The sequence below is a fragment of the Bufo gargarizans genome, chromosome 1 (genome assembly GCF_014858855.1).
Source record: "Bufo gargarizans isolate SCDJY-AF-19 chromosome 1, ASM1485885v1, whole genome shotgun sequence".
In the NCBI taxonomy this organism is placed as follows: domain Eukaryota; kingdom Metazoa; phylum Chordata; class Amphibia; order Anura; family Bufonidae; genus Bufo; species Bufo gargarizans.
The window spans coordinates 131,693,056-131,713,729 of record NC_058080.1 but is presented as its reverse complement, the minus strand read 5'-3'; the positions used below and the strand labels follow the sequence as shown (position 1 = coordinate 131,713,729).

Sequence of the window (20,674 nt, the reverse complement as noted above, 5' to 3'; positions counted from 1 at the left end):
ACATATTGTCCAGTTATCCGAATAGATGAAATAGAAATCCTACAAGACCCATATAAGCTGTATGCAATATATCTACGTTATAGCTAGATCATTTAGACATAGAAAAACTAGATTCCCTCCACCATTGCCTTAATCATGGTGTAATCTCTCTTCGGTTGCCTTAATCCTGTTCTCAATTCGTAATATTTTCTGCCCAATGAGCAATTGGCTGAAACCATTTTTACAGTGTAAATGTATGGTTTTAGGTGCCTATGACATGTGTAAGCAGCTAAAGAATCTATTACATGCAGCTGGAAAATACCCATTCACACTCAACCAAGTAGTAACACACCTATCTTCTGAAGAAAGCTTCAGTCTCTGCCAGGTTTCAAGGTCAGCTTTGGTTATTGAGGCCGTTCCAAATACTTTAGGTTCCTTCTGATGTGTGGCTACTCCATGAGTTTTGCGCTTTGCTAAATCATCTCGCTGTACATCTGGAATCTTCTCCTCTTCTTGGTCTGACTCAACATCTACAGGTCTTTGGACTACATTGCCCTTGAGGCTGACAGCAGCCAAGTCTATTGTTTGGCCTTGGCTTTCAGGTTTGCTGAACACAGTGAAATTCAGAAGATTATGGTTATGTCACGGGGTGCATTTTCGTTATGACCATGCACATTGTTTAAAGCAGGTCACAATGCCAACTCTATCAGACATATTTCATTTATGGGAAAAAAATATGTTGAGCTTTCTTCCAATGCCTCTATATCAAGGTCAAACTCTGCTACTCTGAAACCCACACGCATCCCATATCAGTCGTTCCTTTGAACGTTTCAGTAGATTCCTTGGATAATTTAGGCATGCTGTAGGTATACTGTAGCTCACTTGCTATATTCACTCAAACAGGATTTTGAGCTTACCTTTTATGCAAATTATGTTTAGGTGAAGCAGGGGTGGAAGGCAAACAGTCATCCTGAGGAGGTTTTGATTTATTAATATAGGAGCCATGTATATATTGATTAAAAGGGGTTGACATTTTAGGTTGGTTCATCCTTGCTCTCCGCGTGGCCAAGTCATCTCGTTCAATATCTGGAACTCTGTACTCTTCTTCCTCCTCAGAATCCACATTTAATGGGTTACTGTTCTCTTTCTGAAGCACTAGGTCTGGCTCATGGTCTTCAAGAGATTGCTTTTGACTGAGACAGTTAAAATGACATTATACAGCTATACCAATAGCTTCATATCACTTCAAACTGAAAAAGGCAGGTCCAACATGCAGAACATTAGTGGTTAGATAGGACACAGTCCATTCTTGTGACCACTCAAGCAGACAATTAGTAACAAACAGGGTCATTTCCTCAAAAATACAATTCTTCTGGTCTCCTTATATAGAGATGAAATAACATATTTAGGCCAAAACTTCTCCAAAGAAGGGCACAGGAAGCTGAAGGATTCCTTAAAATAATTTATGATTGAATGCAAGTGATCAAATCATACACTGTATATTGTTATTTTTGACCATTACACAAAAGGTTTAGATTCCCAGTAGTGCATTATATAATTTTTGACACTTATCCAGAGCAACTTAGTAAAAGGTGATGTCAATTTCCACAACACTCAGACAGAATACAAAGCATGAGAACATCTATTCACAGGCATTCACCCCATGCCATGCCCACATAAACACCAATGATTAAAGGAATAAGATTAATAATAAAGCTACTCCTGTAAAACAAAGGATGAAAAGGCATAAACCACAAATGCATGTTAATCTCACGCTTGGCTTCAGCAAATTTAGAAATTGGCACCAATTTAATTCAATGGTGCATCTACTGTGCAGAACGAAAAATGGAAAAATCTTTTTAACTGCTCAGTAAACTTGCCTTTTTGACCCATCAACAGAATATTAGATGTTGTTAGACCACTGATGGACTGTAGACCATCAAAAAATGGTTGAGTTTGCTGAGAGCTCTGATGAAAAAAGTGGCAAATTTGATCTCTGTGTTGTGATTTAGATAATTCAGGTTTAGGATTATATTTTAATTTGAACATTTCATATCATCTAAAAGGTTACCGTAAACTTTTGAAGGAATTGAATTGTGTAGATGACACTTGAGCCACAGTTAAAGGGTAAAACTTCCCTGTGACATCTGTATCACTCTAAGTGGCCCCTGTTAAACTGAGTTGTTTTGTCCTCATATCCAAATTCTGGTGATCACATGTCCTTTTATGTGATCACCCAGAATAATACAGCAATACTGAATCAGAAATGATTCACAACACAGTCATTAATGGTTGTCTCAAAGAGAATGGCTTTCTAATTGTTCTGGGGGGTCCTCCACAGAAAAGGTATTGCAGGGTTATCATTGTCAAAAAGTTGGCAGGTGGTGACCTTAACCTCCTCAAAACAGTACAGTTCTTTCCAAGAGCAGTACACATTGAAACAGTATATATTTTTTTAAATAGCTTGCTGTTATGCAATACCAGTAAAAGTGGACTGGAATATGTCAAGACAACTATCTTTTTGGTATACTATGTTTATTTTTTACAACTATTCACACATTTTGGAATGGACATTTGTGAAGAACACATGCATATCAATTTCCCAACAGTTTACTGCAGTACACATGCCTTCATTGACCTGAGTGGTTGTCTCTATGGGATAAGTTTTACGTTAGACATGCTCCTATGCAAGACAGCAGGTTCCACATATGTGAAGACACAAAATAGTGAGAAAACGCTGCACTCCAGACATGCTTTCCAATAATGAGGAGCTGACCTGCTATATCGCTTTGCTGCAGGCATGACCATAATTCCGACTTTTTGAAGGCTTTTTAATTTCCGAACCTCTACATCACTTGGATCAGACTGATCCTTTGTATCCTCTTCTTTCTGCTCAAATTGCTCTTTAAGCTTGTTGGCTTTTCCAAGAAACCTTTTAAGAGGAGCCACTATTGTGGTCCCGTCTTCCTCACTGTGTCCCTCACTAAGTTCCTCCTCAATAGTTTCTGAGCGAATTGGGCTAATAAGTTATACAGCAAAAATGATAATGTTAGAGAAGCATAAATGTAAAAAAAAAGATAAACAATAATGGGGGTTTCAATATTTATAACATTTCACTTGCATAAGACAAGAATTACTCATTTTAAGGCCCTGTTTTATACTTCCAGTGTGAGTGTAACTTCATAGTAAGGGCTGACACATAGGATCGTGATTAGGCGGAGAAATGCGGTCCATGCGTCAGCCACACATGATGATGTGAGTACGCTGCAATAACCCCACCATCAGATACAAACTGACTGTATCAACTTACTATGATACAGTCAGTTCGGGTCAGGGGAGCTGCGATCAGCCCGGGAGATATCGCCAACACATGGACCACGTTTCCTGGATGTGTGAATCAGCCCTAAGACAAAAAGAGTAAAATAAACTTCCATTAAACTACTAGGTAAACCATGCCACCCCTAAATTTTTCTTGTGGTGTTGAGCCAGTACTTATATGACTATCTCCAGCTCTAGTAAACCCCAAGAGTCTATGCATTACATGGTTTACCATACATATGAATAGTCTGACATGGCTTTCCCCAGTAATAGTGGCTGATAACCACTGGTTTCTCAAGCCAAACCTAATGTGATCTACTGACAAAAGGAGAAGTCCACCCAGCCCTCAATTCCTACTATAGTAGAAAATGTGATTGCATAGAGAAATTGTGTTTTCTGCTATAGTGACCAAGAGGTTGGTCTCCATTTAAAAAGGAGTTGTTGTTTTTTGCAACAGCCACTTTAATTACATCAAGAGTCCTCATTTCCCCACTACCGACAACCATATACAGTGAGGAACAGAAGTATTTCAACACCCTGTGATTTTGCAAGTTCTCCCACTTAGGGCCCTTTCACACCTGCGTTATAGTCTTCCGGCATAGAGTTCCGTCGTCGGGGCTCTATGCCGGAAGAATACTGATCAGGATTTTCCTAATGCATTCTGAATGGACAGTCCGTCCTTCAGGATGCATCAGGATGTCTTCCGTTCCGCAACGGAACGTTTTTTGGCCGCAGCAAATAGCGCAGCATGCTGCGCTTTTTGCTCCGGCCAAAAATCCGGAACACTTGCCGCAAGGCCGGATCCGGAATGAATGCCCATTGAAAGGCATTGATCCGGATCCGGCCTTAAGCTAAACGTCGTTTCGGCGCATTGCCGGATGCGACGTTTAGCTTTTTCTCAATGGTTACCATGGCTGCCGGGACGCTAAAGTCCTGGCAGCCATGGTAAACTGTAGTGGGGAGCGGGGAGCAGCATACTTACCATCCGTGCGGCTCCCGGGGCGCTCCAGAGTGACGTCAGGGCGCCCCAGGCGCATGGCTGACGTGATCGCATGGATCACATGATCCATGCGCATGGGGCGCTCTGACGTCATTCTGGAGCGCCCCGGGAGCCGCACGGATGGTAAGTATGCTGCTCCCCCGCTCCCCACTACTACTATGGCACCCAGGACTTTAATAGCGTCCTGGGTGCCATAGTAACACTGAAAGCATTTTGAAGACGGATCCGTCTTCAAATGCTTTCAGTACACTTGCGTTTTTCCGGATCCGGCATGTAATTCCGGCAAGTGGAGTACTCGCCGGATCCGGACAACGCAAGTGTGAAAGAGGCCTTAGAAATCATAGAGGGGTCTGAAATTCACATTGTAGGTGCGTGTCACTGAATAATTATCCTACTTAAAACATAACTTTTAGTGATTATTATTTAAAAATAAGTCCCACAAGATACAATGTGTATATTTAGATAACTGCACAATGAAACAATATGGACTTAGGTAAGGTAAGACACAGAGGCAAAATACATAAATAGTCTCATGTGCTCAAAATTGGACCCACGGAGTCCCACTCACGGTTTGATGATATTTTCTTATATGGAAATGAGCCACGGCAGAGCAGGTGTAGTGGGATGGTCCACTGGCATCTTTGTTGAGAAAATTTAAAATAGAGCAGTACTTCTATTTGCAGGATGGAAAAAGGCAGAGGTGGGGAGAAGGATTCCCTATCAGACTATATACTTCTGCCTAAAAGCGGAGAAATCTCCCGCCTAAATGCGGGAGAATCACCTCCAGAGGAGGCGACCCCACTTATCGGTGGCTTTCCCTATTATCCTATCCCTGTAAAAAATTGCTCCCAGTGTCCATACAGCCAAAAATTGAAAAGATTTGAAATTCCCAACGCGTTTCCTCCAGTTCAGTTGTGACCGGATTCATCAGGGGAAAAAGAGAAGATGTAGGTATATTATATAGCAGTGGCACAATAGCCCTCAGCAACAATGGCTCTTCTATTGATAAATCCAACTAGATGATGCAGTCCAGAGAACTCCCTGTGACTGCACCTCTATATATATGCTAAAATACACTGGACAAACATTAAAAGAATTAGTTACCTCATGGTGTGTATGATCCTCGGCGTGCGCTCCACCGCCGGCCAGGCAAAACCGGAAGTACGTCAGGTCGCGTGCGCCGACCGCTGCTATTGGTCGGCGGTGGAACGCAAGCCGTAGGTGAACCGCATGAACACCGGAAGTGTGTCACACACACCGGAAGTGACATGTGCGGAACGTTGGAGCGCATACGATATGCGCTCCAAGAGGAGGTACCAGCGAATAAACGTACATGGAAGGGAGTAGTTGATAAAAAACAACAAAGAGATACTATTTGAAGTTTAAAGATACATACTCCATGGGCGTTTTTCGATAAAAGATTGTCAAGTGATGCACATATAACTTGATTTTAAAGAGGGTTGGATTAATATTGTGGGAGAATAAATGGAAACGGGGAAGGACATTATATTGTCAATACTTTTGACTAATAGAGTCCTACCAGCTGATAGGGATTCCATTAAACATACAGATATTACAAGGTAGACCTATTGCGGTCTGATACCTTCATTTGTATAGTCCGAAATTGGTGAACAATAGTTCTGATCAATGCAATGAGATTTATCAAGTTATCAAAAATGAATGTCCTATATTTTATATCAATTGGATCATGTCCACAAAGATTATTATGAGAACACGGTAAAATCGATGATATATAAGACTAGATATTATAAAGTAACGCCATTCAAGGCCATACTCAGATAAAGCAGCTAAATGACAAAATTTCATTGAGTCCGGAGGGGCTCACCGTTTTTAAACGGTAAGTCCATTCGGACTCTTTTTGTAGAATTCTCTTGTCGAGGTCTCCTCCTCTGGGGGATGGACGAATGACCTCAACAACGCAGAATTTAAGACATTTTGGATTTCCACCATGGAGATCATGCACATGTCTAGAGATGGTAGTGTCCCTTTTGTGCCTTATGTCTCCAAGGTGGTCTCCAATTCGTCTTCTGAGTTCACGTTTTGTCTTGCCGACATACTGAAGTTTACATACACAGACGCAGAGATAGACTACCCCAGTTGTTTTGCAATTTACAAAATCCCGGATATTATAGGTTTTGTTTGTAGTGTAGCTTGTGAAGTTTTTGGTTTGGTATATATATGGGCAAGCTATACATGATCCGCATCGGAACATACCCAGGGGTTTTCTATCTAGCCAAGTGCCTGTTTGTTTGGGCGCTGTGTAATGACTATGGACAAAGCGGTCACCTAAAGATCTACCCCTCCTGTATGTTATGGCTGGTTTTGATGGAAGTATATCATGAATATCAGGATCCAGCAGGAGCATGTCCCAATATTTTTGGAAGATATTTCTAACTTCTCTACTACAGGTATCATATGTCCCAATGATGCGAAAGATGGGATTCATATCTGTTTTTTTGGGAGTGGGTGAAAAAAGATCCGATCTGTCTTTACTCAGGGCTGACTTGAAGGCCTTTTTTAAGGGGTAATCGGGATACCCTCTTTGGTTAAACCTGTTTTTTAGGTCTTTAGCTTGGCTGAAGAAATCGCTCTGGGTAGTGCAGTTTCTGCGGACTCGCAAATATTGTCCCTTAGGGATACCACACTTGAGATTTTCAGGATGATGGCTTTCCCACCTCAGCAAACTGTTGGTTGCAGTAGGTTTTCTGTGAGTCCTTGTAGTAATAGTCCCATTCTGTAGGGTAATAAAAAGATCCAGAAAGGCCAGACCTTGGTTATACACCTCACTGGTGAAGTGCATACCTACATCGTTTTTATTTAGATCGGCCAGAAAGTCTGAGAACAGTCGTCTGGGGCCGCTCCAAAATATCAGTATATCATCGATATAGCGGCCCCAGAAGACTATTCTCGACGTCCAAGGGCATTCATCTGCAAAGACTACAGTGTCCTCCCACCAGCCCAGGAACAAATTGGCATAAGTGGGGGCACAAGCGCTCCCCATTGCCGTGCCCCTGAGCTGGTGGAAGAAACGGGCATCAAAAAGAAAGTAATTATGTCTGAGAATGAAATCCATTAATTCAAGAACAAAATTACTATGCGCATGATATTGTGTACCACGGCTCCTGAGGAAATGGTTTATGGCACACAGTCCCTTATCATGTGGGATGTTACTATACAAGGCCTCTACATCAATAGAGGCTATGAGAATATCGTCTTCAAGATGTATACCGTCTATCCTGCTCAATAGATCGGACGTATCCCTAATGTAGGAGGGAAGGGCTGTGACATAATCTCTCAGGATCTTATCAATGTAGATACCCGCATTTTGTGTAAGGGAATTAATACCTGAGACGATAGGGCGTCCTTTTAATGGGCTTAGTCCTTTATGGATTTTAGGAATAGTGTAAAAGGTGGCAATTTGGGGGTATGGTACTAGTATGAATTTCACTTCATCATTTGATATTACTTTATTCTCTAGGGCTTCTATCAAGATGATTTCAAGGTCCCTAGTAAAAATATCTGTAGGGTCGGCTCCAAGAATCTGATAGTAATTTTTGTCATTTAGGATGGTATTACACATTCGTTTATATTCTTGGTGATTCATAGCCACCAAATTGCCACCTTTGTCAGATGGTTTTAAAATAATATCATGGTTTGATTGAATTTGCATCATGGCCTCTATTTCATTTTTATTCAAATTTGAGCCATTTTTGGGCTGTTTGTTGTCTAATTTTTCTAGCTCTTTGGTTACTATTGTCAAAAACAAGTCAATGGAGCTATTTTCTGTTGGGGGAGGGAGTTTGGTGCTTTTTGGTTTAAGGTTGGTGAAGGGACCTTCCCCTATTTTTCTTTCCCCCTCTGACATAAGGTCGGCCAAATTTCTGACCAGAGGAAGTTCATTCAATGGAATCCCAAGTTTTACACTTTCCTCCATATCACTGTGTTTAAAAAATTTCTGACATTTTAGTTTACGACAAAACAGGTGTAGGTCCTTCACCCAAGAAAAGGAATTGTACCTGGTAGTTGGCACGAAGGAGGTACCCCTAGTGAGTATGTCTATCTCTGTATCTGAAAAGGTATAGTCGGTGAGATTAATAATTTGTCCTTTCTGGGATGTATCTATTTGGCTAATCGGGGTCGGTCCCTGAGGTCGTACGGGATCCCCCCTGATCCTAAAAAATTGGAAGGCAAGCCAGAGCCAGATGAACAAGATGCTTCTGAGTATGTAGTATGTGGGTCGTTTCTGGTATTGGTTCCCCATTTTTGGTATTTTCCCCTGCGACCTCTAGGTCCTTTTGATCCTCTGTATCTGGGCTTCCCTCGGGAACTATAGTCAGCAGATCTATCTGTGTCCGAGGTATCTAGTTCTGAGGAGGAGATTTCTTTTGTTGCCGATTTGGGCTTTTCCCCTAGATTATTATATGCCCGTTTTTCTTTAAATTCAAGGAGGTCTTTTTTATATTGGTTATGTTTCCTCTCTTTTATAGAGGTATGGTATCTCTCAACAGAGATCTGTAAGTTGTTCTCTCTTCTAGAGAAGTCAGGATCTTCCTTGAATTTAAGAGTTTGCTCAATAGCAGTGTTTAATCTGGCAGAGGTTCTTTCCAAGGTTCCTCGTTCCTCTGTCAGTAGTAAACGCATAAGATTGAGAGAGCTTTCTGTCAGGGTTTTTTCCCACTTTAATAATAGCTCTGGTGTTTGGGATCTAATGGCAGGGGAAATAAAAATTCGTAGTCCTTTGGGGACTATTTCAGATTTTATGTAATTTTCTAGAGACTGAGTCTCCCACCAGGACTTGATATTGTCCCTATAACACACGTATAGTTCTTTAAAGACGGATTTGAGGTTACCTGGTGTATCTATACAGTCAATATTTTGATCTGAAAAAACTTGAGTAGCCTCAGCCAACCATTGGTCAGTGTTAATCGGACCAGACAAGAAACTAGCCATTCTAAACAAGAAATGAATTCACAGTAGAAAATATTGATAGAATGTAGGAATATAAACTGCGTGTCACTGAATAATTATCCTACTTAAAACATAACTTTTAGTGATTATTATTTAAAAATAAGTCCCACAAGATACAATGTGTATATTTAGATAACTGCACAATGAAACAATATGGACTTAGGTAAGGTAAGACACAGAGGCAAAATACATAAATAGTCTCATGTGCTCAAAATTGGACCCACGGAGTCCCACTCACGGTTTGATGATATTTTCTTATATGGAAATGAGCCACGGCAGAGCAGGTGTAGTGGGATGGTCCACTGGCATCTTTGTTGAGAAAATTTAAAATAGAGCAGTACTTCTATTTGCAGGATGGAAAAAGGCAGAGGTGGGGAGAAGGATTCCCTATCAGACTATATACTTCTGCCTAAAAGCGGAGAAATCTCCCGCCTAAATGCGGGAGAATCACCTCCAGAGGAGGCGACCCCACTTATCGGTGGCTTTCCCTATTATCCTATCCCTGTAAAAAATTGCTCCCAGTGTCCATACAGCCAAAAATTGAAAAGATTTGAAATTCCCAACGCGTTTCCTCCAGTTCAGTTGTGACCGGATTCATCAGGGGAAAAAGAGAAGATGTAGGTATATTATATAGCAGTGGCACAATAGCCCTCAGCAACAATGGCTCTTCTATTGATAAATCCAACTAGATGATGCAGTCCAGAGAACTCCCTGTGACTGCACCTCTATATATATGCTAAAATACACTGGACAAACATTAAAGAATTAGTTACCTCATGGTGTGTATGATCCTCGGCGTGCGCTCCACCGCCGGCCAGGCAAAACCGGAAGTACGTCAGGTCGCGTGCGCCGACCGCTGCTATTGGTCGGCGGTGGAACGCAAGCCGTAGGTGAACCGCATGAACACCGGAAGTGTGTCACACACACCGGAAGTGACATGTGCGGAACGTTGGAGCGCATACGATATGCGCTCCAAGAGGAGGTACCAGCGAATAAACGTACATGGAAGGGAGTAGTTGATAAAAAACAACAAAGAGATACTATTTGAAGTTTAAAGATACATACTCCATGGGCGTTTTTCGATAAAAGATTGTCAAGTGATGCACATATAACTTGATTTTAAAGAGGGTTGGATTAATATTGTGGGAGAATAAATGGAAACGGGGAAGGACATTATATTGTCAATACTTTTGACTAATAGAGTCCTACCAGCTGATAGGGATTCCATTAAACATACAGATATTACAAGGTAGACCTATTGCGGTCTGATACCTTCATTTGTATAGTCCGAAATTGGTGAACAATAGTTCTGATCAATGCAATGAGATTTATCAAGTTATCAAAAATGAATGTCCTATATTTTATATCAATTGGATCATGTCCACAAAGATTATTATGAGAACACGGTAAAATCGATGATATATAAGACTAGATATTATAAAGTAACGCCATTCAAGGCCATACTCAGATAAAGCAGCTAAATGACAAAATTTCATTGAGTCCGGAGGGGCTCACCGTTTTTAAACGGTAAGTCCATTCGGACTCTTTTTGTAGAATTCTCTTGTCGAGGTCTCCTCCTCTGGGGGATGGACGAATGACCTCAACAACGCAGAATTTAAGACATTTTGGATTTCCACCATGGAGATCATGCACATGTCTAGAGATGGTAGTGTCCCTTTTGTGCCTTATGTCTCCAAGGTGGTCTCCAATTCGTCTTCTGAGTTCACGTTTTGTCTTGCCGACATACTGAAGTTTACATACACAGACGCAGAGATAGACTACCCCAGTTGTTTTGCAATTTACAAAATCCCGGATATTATAGGTTTTGTTTGTAGTGTAGCTTGTGAAGTTTTTGGTTTGGTATATATATGGGCAAGCTATACATGATCCGCATCGGAACATACCCAGGGGTTTTCTATCTAGCCAAGTGCCTGTTTGTTTGGGCGCTGTGTAATGACTATGGACAAAGCGGTCACCTAAAGATCTACCCCTCCTGTATGTTATGGCTGGTTTTGATGGAAGTATATCATGGAATATCAGGATCCAGCAGGAGCATGTCCCAGTATTTTTGGAAGATATTTCTAACTTCTCTACTACAGGTATCATATGTCCCAATGATGCGAAAGATGGGATTCATATCTGTTTTTTTGGGAGTGGGTGACAAAAGATCCGATCTGTCTTTACTCAGGGCTGACTTGAAGGCCTTTTTTAAGGGGTAATCGGGATACCCTCTTTGGTTAAACCTGTTTTTTAGGTCTTTAGCTTGGCTGAAGAAATCGCTCTGGGTAGTGCAGTTTCTGCGGACTCGCAAATATTGTCCCTTAGGGATACCACACTTGAGATTTTCAGGATGATGGCTTTCCCACCTCAGCAAACTGTTGGTTGCAGTAGGTTTTCTGTGAGTCCTTGTAGTAATAGTCCCATTCTGTAGGGTAATAAAAAGATCCAGAAAGGCCAGACCTTGGTTATACACCTCACTGGTGAAGTGCATACCTACATCGTTTTTATTTAGATCGGCCAGAAAGTCTGAGAACAGTCGTCTGGGGCCGCTCCAAAATATCAGTATATCATCGATATAGCGGCCCCAGAAGACTATTCTCGACGTCCAAGGGCATTCATCTGCAAAGACTACAGTGTCCTCCCACCAGCCCAGGAACAAATTGGCATAAGTGGGGGCACAAGCGCTCCCCATTGCCGTGCCCCTGAGCTGGTGGAAGAAACGGGCATCAAAAAGAAAGTAATTATGTCTGAGAATGAAATCCATTAATTCAAGAACAAAATTACTATGCGCATGATATTGTGTACCACGGCTCCTGAGGAAATGGTTTATGGCACACAGTCCCTTATCATGTGGGATGTTACTATACAAGGCCTCTACATCAATAGAGGCTATGAGAATATCGTCTTCAAGATGTATACCGTCTATCCTGCTCAATAGATCGGACGTATCCCTAATGTAGGAGGGAAGGGCTGTGACATAATCTCTCAGGATCTTATCAATGTAGATACCCGCATTTTGTGTAAGGGAATTAATACCTGAGACGATAGGGCGTCCTTTTAATGGGCTTAGTCCTTTATGGATTTTAGGAATAGTGTAAAAGGTGGCAATTTGGGGGTATGGTACTAGTATGAATTTCACTTCATCATTTGATATTACTTTATTCTCTAGGGCTTCTATCAAGATGATTTCAAGGTCCCTAGTAAAAATATCTGTAGGGTCGGCTCCAAGAATCTGATAGTAATTTTTGTCATTTAGGATGGTATTACACATTCGTTTATATTCTTGGTGATTCATAGCCACCAAATTGCCACCTTTGTCAGATGGTTTTAAAATAATATCATGGTTTGATTGAATTTGCATCATGGCCTCTATTTCATTTTTATTCAAATTTGAGCCATTTTTGGGCTGTTTGTTGTCTAATTTTTCTAGCTCTTTGGTTACTATTGTCAAAAACAAGTCAATGGAGCTATTTTCTGTTGGGGGAGGGAGTTTGGTGCTTTTTGGTTTAAGGTTGGTGAAGGGACCTTCCCCTATTTTTCTTTCCCCCTCTGACATAAGGTCGGCCAAATTTCTGACCAGAGGAAGTTCATTCAATGGAATCCCAAGTTTTACACTTTCCTCCATATCACTGTGTTTAAAAAATTTCTGCCATTTTAGTTTACGACAAAACAGGTGTAGGTCCTTCACCCAAGAAAAGGAATTGTACCTGGTAGTTGGCACGAAGGAGGTACCCCTAGTGAGTATGTCTATCTCTGTATCTGAAAAGGTATAGTCGGTGAGATTAATAATTTGTCCTTTCTGGGATGTATCTATTTGGCTAATCGGGGTCGGTCCCTGAGGTCGTACGGGATCCCCCCTGATCCTAAAAAATTGGAAGGCAAGCCAGAGCCAGATGAACAAGATGCTTCTGAGTATGTAGTATGTGGGTCGTTTCTGGTATTGGTTCCCCATTTTTGGTATTTTCCCCTGCGACCTCTAGGTCCTTTTGATCCTCTGTATCTGGGCTTCCCTCGGGAACTATAGTCAGCAGATCTATCTGTGTCCGAGGTATCTAGTTCTGAGGAGGAGATTTCTTTTGTTGCCGATTTGGGCTTTTCCCCTAGATTATTATATGCCCGTTTTTCTTTAAATTCAAGGAGGTCTTTTTTATATTGGTTATGTTTCCTCTCTTTTATAGAGGTATGGTATCTCTCAACAGAGATCTGTAAGTTGTTCTCTCTTCTAGAGAAGTCAGGATCTTCCTTGAATTTAAGAGTTTGCTCAATAGCAGTGTTTAATCTGGCAGAGGTTCTTTCCAAGGTTCCTCGTTCCTCTGTCAGTAGTAAACGCATAAGATTGAGAGAGCTTTCTGTCAGGGTTTTTTCCCACTTTAATAATAGCTCTGGTGTTTGGGATCTAATGGCAGGGGAAATAAAAATTCGTAGTCCTTTGGGGACTATTTCAGATTTTATGTAATTTTCTAGAGACTGAGTCTCCCACCAGGACTTGATATTGTCCCTATAACACACGTATAGTTCTTTAAAGACGGATTTGAGGTTACCTGGTGTATCTATACAGTCAATATTTTGATCTGAAAAAACTTGAGTAGCCTCAGCCAACCATTGGTCAGTGTTAATCGGACCAGACAAGAAACTAGCCATTCTAAACAAGAAATGAATTCACAGTAGAAAATATTGATAGAATGTAGGAATATAAACTGCGTGTCACTGAATAATTATCCTACTTAAAACATAACTTTTAGTGATTATTATTTAAAAATAAGTCCCACAAGATACAATGTGTATATTTAGATAACTGCACAATGAAACAATATGGACTTAGGTAAGGTAAGACACAGAGGCAAAATACATAAATAGTCTCATGTGCTCAAAATTGGACCCACGGAGTCCCACTCACGGTTTGATGATATTTTCTTATATGGAAATGAGCCACGGCAGAGCAGGTGTAGTGGGATGGTCCACTGGCATCTTTGTTGAGAAAATTTAAAATAGAGCAGTACTTCTATTTGCAGGATGGAAAAAGGCAGAGGTGGGGAGAAGGATTCCCTATCAGACTATATACTTCTGCCTAAAAGCGGAGAAATCTCCCGCCTAAATGCGGGAGAATCACCTCCAGAGGAGGCGACCCCACTTATCGGTGGCTTTCCCTATTATCCTATCCCTGTAAAAAATTGCTCCCAGTGTCCATACAGCCAAAAATTGAAAAGATTTGAAATTCCCAACGCGTTTCCTCCAGTTCAGTTGTGACCGGATTCATCAGGGGAAAAAGAGAAGATGTAGGTATATTATATAGCAGTGGCACAATAGCCCTCAGCAACAATGGCTCTTCTATTGATAAATCCAACTAGATGATGCAGTCCAGAGAACTCCCTGTGACTGCACCTCTATATATATGCTAAAATACACTGGACAAACATTAAATGAATTAGTTACCTCATGGTGTGTATGATCCTCGGCGTGCGCTCCACCGCCGGCCAGGCAAAACCGGAAGTACGTCAGGTCGCGTGCGCCGACCGCTGCTATTGGTCGGCGGTGGAACGCAAGCCGTAGGTGAACCGCATGAACACCGGAAGTGTGTCACACACACCGGAAGTGACATGTGCGGAACGTTGGAGCGCATACGATATGCGCTCCAAGAGGAGGTACCAGCGAATAAACGTACATGGAAGGAGTAGTTTATAAAAAACAACAAAGAGATACTATTTGAAGTTTAAAGATACATACTCCATGGGCGTTTTTCGATAAAAGATTGTCAAGTGATGCACATATAACTTGATTTTAAAGAGGGTTGGATTAATATTGTGGGAGAATAAATGGAAACGGGGAAGGACATTATATTGTCAATACTTTTGACTAATAGAGTCCTACCAGCTGATAGGGATTCCATTAAACATATAGATATTACAAGGTAGACCTATTGCGGTCTGATACCTTCATTTGTATAGTCCGAAATTGGTGAACAATAGTACTGATCAATGCAATGAGATTTATCAAGTTATCAAAAATGAATGTCCTATATTTTATATCAATTGGATCATGTCCACAAAAATTATTCTGAGAACACGGTAGAATCGATGATATATAAGACTAGATATTATAAAGTAACGCCATTCAAGGCCATACTCAGATAAAGCAGCTAAATGACAAAATTTCATTGAGTCCGGAGGGGCTCACCGTTTTTAAACGGTAAGTCCATTCGGACTCTTTTTGTAGAATTCTCTTGTCGAGGTCTCCTCCTCTGGGGGATGGACGAATGACCTCAACAACGCAGAATTTAAGACATTTTGGATTTCCACCATGGAGATCATGCACATGTCTAGAGATGGTAGTGTCCCTTTTGTGCCTTATGTCTCCAAGGTGGTCTCCAATTCGTCTTCTGAGTTCACGTTTTGTCTTGCCGACATACTGAAGTTTACATACACAGACGCAGAGATAGACTACCCCAGTTGTTTTGCAATTTACAAAATCCCGGATATTATAGGTTTTGTTTGTAGTGTAGCTTGTGAAGTTTTTGGTTTGGTATATATATGGGCAAGCTATACATGATCCGCATCGGAACATACCCAGGGGTTTTCTATCTAGCCAAGTGCCTGTTTGTTTGGGCGCTGTGTAATGACTATGGACAAAGCGGTCACCTAAAGATCTACCCCTCCTGTATGTTATGGCTGGTTTTGATGGAAGTATATCATGGATATCAGGATCCAGCAGGAGCATGTCCCAGTATTTTTGGAAGATATTTCTAACTTCTCTACTACAGGTATCATATGTCCCAATGATGCGAAAGATGGGATTCATATCTGTTTTTTTGGGAGTGGGTGACAAAAGATCCGATCTGTCTTTACTCAGGGCTGACTTGAAGGCCTTTTTTAAGGGGTAATCGGGATACCCTCTTTGGTTAAACCTGTTTTTTAGGTCTTTAGCTTGGCTGAAGAAATCGCTCTGGGTAGTGCAGTTTCTGCGGACTCGCAAATATTGTCCCTTAGGGATACCACACTTCAGATTTTCAGGATGATGGCTTTCCCACCTCAGCAAACTGTTGGTTGCAGTAGGTTTTCTGTGAGTCCTTGTAGTAATAGTCCCATTCTGTAGGGTAATAAAAAGATCCAGAAAGGCCAGACCTTGGTTATACACCTCACTGGTGAAGTGCATACCTACATCGTTTTTATTTAGATCGGCCAGAAAGTCTGAGAACAGTCGTCTGGGGCCGCTCCAAAATATCAGTATATCATCGATATAGCGGCCCCAGAAGACTATTCTCGACGTCCAAGGGCATTCATCTGCAAAGACTACAGTGTCCTCCCACCAGCCCAGGAACAAATTGGCATAAGTGGGGGCACAAGCGCTCCCCATTGCCGTGCCCCTGAGCTGGTGGAAGAAACGGGCATCAAAAAGAAAGTAATTATGTCTGAGAATGAAATCCATTAATTCAAGAACAAAATTACTATGCGCATGATATTGTGTACCACGGCTCCTGAGGAAATGGTTTATGGCACACAGTCCCTTATCATGTGGGATGTTACTATACAAGGCCTCTACATCAATAGAGGCTATGAGAATATCGTCTTCAAGATGTATACCGTCTATCTTGCTCAATAGATCGGACGTATCCCTAATGTAGGAGGGAAGGGCTGTGACATAATCTCTCAGGATCTTATCAATGTAGATACCCGCATTTTGTGTAAGGGAATTAATACCTGAGACGATAGGGCGTCCTTTTAATGGGCTTAGTCCTTTATGGATTTTAGGAATAGTGTAAAAGGTGGCAATTTGGGGGTATGGTACTAGTATGAATTTCACTTCATCATTTGATATTACTTTATTCTCTAGGGCTTCTATCAAGATGATTTCAAGGTCCCTAGTAAAATATCTGTAGGGTCGGCTCCAAGAATCTGATAGTAATTTTTGTCATTTAGGATGGTATTACACATTCGTTTATATTCTTGGTGATTCATAGCCACCAAATTGCCACCTTTGTCAGATGGTTTTAAAATAATATCATGGTTTGATTGAATTTGCATCATGGCCTCTATTTCATTTTTATTCAAATTTGAGCCATTTTTGGGCTGTTTGTTGTCTAATTTTTCTAGCTCTTTGGTTACTATTGTCAAAAACAAGTCAATGGAGCTATTTTCTGTTGGGGGAGGGAGTTTGGTGCTTTTTGGTTTAAGGTTGGTGAAGGGACCTTCCCCTATTTTTCTTTCCCCCTCTGACATAAGGTCGGCCAAATTTCTGACCAGAGGAAGTTCATTCAATGGAATCCCAAGTTTTACACTTTCCTCCATATCACTGTGTTTAAAAAATTTCTGCCATTTTAGTTTACGACAAAACAGGTGTAGGTCCTTCACCCAAGAAAAGGAATTATACCTGGTAGTTGGCACGAAGGAGGTACCCCTAGTGAGTATGTCTATCTCTGTATCTGAAAAGGTATAGTCGGTGAGATTAATAATTTGTCCTTTCTGGGATGTATCTATTTGGCTAATCGGGGTCGGTCCCTGAGGTCGTACGGGATCCCCCCTGACCCTAAAAAATTGGAAGGCAAGCCAGAGCCAGATGAACAAGATGCTTCTGAGTATGTAGTATGTGGGTCGTTTCTGGTATTGGTTCCCCATTTTTGGTATTTTCCCCTGCGACCTCTAGGTCCTTTTGATCCTCTGTATCTGGGCTTCCCTCGGGAACTATAGTCAGCAGATCTATCTGTGTCCGAGGTATCTAGTTCTGAGGAAGAGATTTCTTTTGTTGCCGATTTGGGCTTTTCCCCTAGATTATTATATGCCCGTTTTTCTTTAAATTCAAGGAGGTCTTTTTTATATTGGTTATGTTTCCTCTCTTTTATAGAGGTATGGTATCTCTCAACAGAGATCTGTAAGTTGTTCTCTCTTCTAGAGAAGTCAGGATCTTCCTTGAATTTAAGAGTTTGCTCAATAGCAGTGTTTAATCTGGCAGAGGTTCTTTCCAAGGTTCCTCGTTCCTCTGTCAGTAGTAAACGCATAAGATTGAGAGAGCTTTCTGTCAGGGTTTTTTCCCACTTTAATAATAGCTCTGGTGTTTGGGATCTAATGGCAGGGGAAATAAAAATTCGTAGTCCTTTGGGGACTATTTCAGATTTTATGTAATTTTCTAGAGACTGAGTCTCCCACCAGGACTTGATATTGTCCCTATAACACACGTATAGTTCTTTAAAGACGGATTTGAGGTTACCTGGTGTATCTATACAGTCAATATTTTGATCTGAAAAAACTTGAGTAGCCTCAGCCAACCATTGGTCAGTGTTAATCGGACCAGACAAGAAACTAGCCATTCTAAACAAGAAATGAATTCACAGTAGAAAATATTGATAGAATGTAGGAATATAAACTGCGTGTCACTGAATAATTATCCTACTTAAAACATAACTTTTAGTGATTATTATTTAAAAATAAGTCCCACAAGATACAATGTGTATATTTAGATAACTGCACAATGAAACAATATGGACTTAGGTAAGGTAAGACACAGAGGCAAAATACATAAATAGTCTCATGTGCTCAAAATTGGACCCACGGAGTCCCACTCACGGTTTGATGATATTTTCTTATATGGAAATGAGCCACAGGCAGAGCAGGTGTAGTGGGATGGTCCACTGGCATCTTTGTTGAGAAAATTTAAAATAGAGCAGTACTTCTATTTGCAGGATGGAAAAAGGCAGAGGTGGGGAGAAGGATTCCCTATCAGACTATATACTTCTGCCTAAAAGCGGAGAAATCTCCCGCCTAAATGCGGGAGAATCACCTCCAGAGGAGGCGACCCCACTTATCGGTGGCTTTCCCTATTATCCTATCCCTGTAAAAATTGCTCCCAGTGTCCATACAGCCAAAAATTGAAAAGATTTGAAATTCCCAACGCGTTTCCTCCAGTTCAGTTGTGACCGGATTCATCAGGGGAAAAAGAGAAGATGTAGGTATATTATATAGCAGTGGCACAATAGCCCTCAGCAACAATGGCTCTTCTATTGATAAATCCAACTAGATGATGCAGTCCAGAGAACTCCCTGTGACTGCACCTCTATATATATGCTAAAATACACTGGACAAACATTAAATGAATTAGTTACCTCATGGTGTGTATGATCCTCGGCGTGCGCTCCACCGCCGGCCAGGCAAAACCGGAAGTACGTCAGGTCGCGTGCGCCGACCGCTGCTATTGGTCGGCGGTGGAACGCAAGCCGTAGGTGAACCGCATGAACACCGGAAGTATGTCACACACACCGGAAGTGACATGTGCGGAACAGTTGGAGCGCATACGATATGCGCTCCAAGAGGAGGTACCAGCGAATAAACGTACATGGAAGGGAGTAGTTGATAAAAAACAACAAAGAGATGCTATTTGAAGTTTAAAGATACATACTCCATGGGCGTTTTTCGATAAAAGATTGTCAAGTGATGCACATATAACTTGATTTTAAAGAGGGTTGGATTAATATTGTGGGAGAATAAATGGAAACGGGGAAGGACATTATATTGTCAATACTTTTGACTAATAGAGTCCTACCAGCTGATAGGGATTCCATTAAACATACAGATATTACAAGGTAGACCTATTGCGGTCTGATACCTTCATTTGTATAGTCCGAAATTGGTGAACAATAGTTCTGATCAATGCAATGAGATTTATCAAGTTATCAAAAATGAATGTCCTATATTTTATATCAATTGGATCATGTCCACAAAGATTATTAGGAGAACACGGTAAAATCGATGATATATAAGACTAGATATTATAAAGTAACGCCATTCAAGGCCATACTCAGATAAAGCAGCTAAATGACAAAATTTCATTGAGTCCGGAGGGGCTCACCGTTTTTAAACGGTAAGTCCATTCGGACTCTTTTTGTAGAATTCTCTTGTCGAGGTCTCCTGGGGCCGCTATATCGATGATATACTGATATTTTGGAGCGGCCCCAGACGACTGTTCTCAGACTTTCTGGCCGATCTAAATAAAAACGATGTAGGTATGCACTTCACCAGTGAGGTGTATAACCAAGGTCTGGCCTTTCTGGATCTTTTATTACCCTACAGAATGGGACTATTACTACAAGGACTCACAGAAAACCTACTGCAACCAACAGTTGCTGAGGTGGGAAAGCCATCATCCTGAAATCTCAAGTGTGGTATCCCTAAGGGACAATATTTGCGAGTCCGCAGAAACTGCACTACCCAGAGCGATTTCTTCAGCCAAGCTAAAGACCTAAAAAACAGGTTTAACCAAAGAGGGTATCCCGATTACCCTTAAAAAGGCCTTCAAGTCAGCCCTGAGTAAAGACAGATCGGATCTTTTTTCACCCACTCCCAAAAAAACAGATATGAATCCCATCTTTCGCATCATTGGGACATATGATACCTGTAGTAGAGA

General features: G+C 41.2%; 1 protein-coding gene across 1 annotated transcript in view; it reads right to left on the bottom strand.

Moving 5' to 3' along the window:
• LIMCH1 (LIM and calponin homology domains 1) overlaps positions 1 to 20,674 on the bottom strand; it is a 323,950-nt gene that overhangs the window by 57,220 nt on the left and 246,056 nt on the right. Inside the window, exons 26-35 of the mRNA XM_044276674.1 lie at positions 17,806 to 18,585; positions 17,245 to 17,572; positions 16,173 to 16,369; positions 13,261 to 13,928; positions 12,154 to 13,045; positions 8,475 to 9,269; positions 7,495 to 8,256; positions 2,756 to 2,998; positions 897 to 1,172; positions 332 to 586 (exon numbers count right to left, since the gene is read on the bottom strand). Coding sequence (XP_044132609.1) covers positions 332 to 586; positions 897 to 1,172; positions 2,756 to 2,998; positions 7,495 to 8,256; positions 8,475 to 9,269; positions 12,154 to 13,045; positions 13,261 to 13,928; positions 16,173 to 16,369; positions 17,245 to 17,572; positions 17,806 to 18,585 — 5,196 coding nt within the window. The remainder of the gene's footprint in view (positions 1 to 331; positions 587 to 896; positions 1,173 to 2,755; positions 2,999 to 7,494; positions 8,257 to 8,474; positions 9,270 to 12,153; positions 13,046 to 13,260; positions 13,929 to 16,172; positions 16,370 to 17,244; positions 17,573 to 17,805; positions 18,586 to 20,674) is intronic.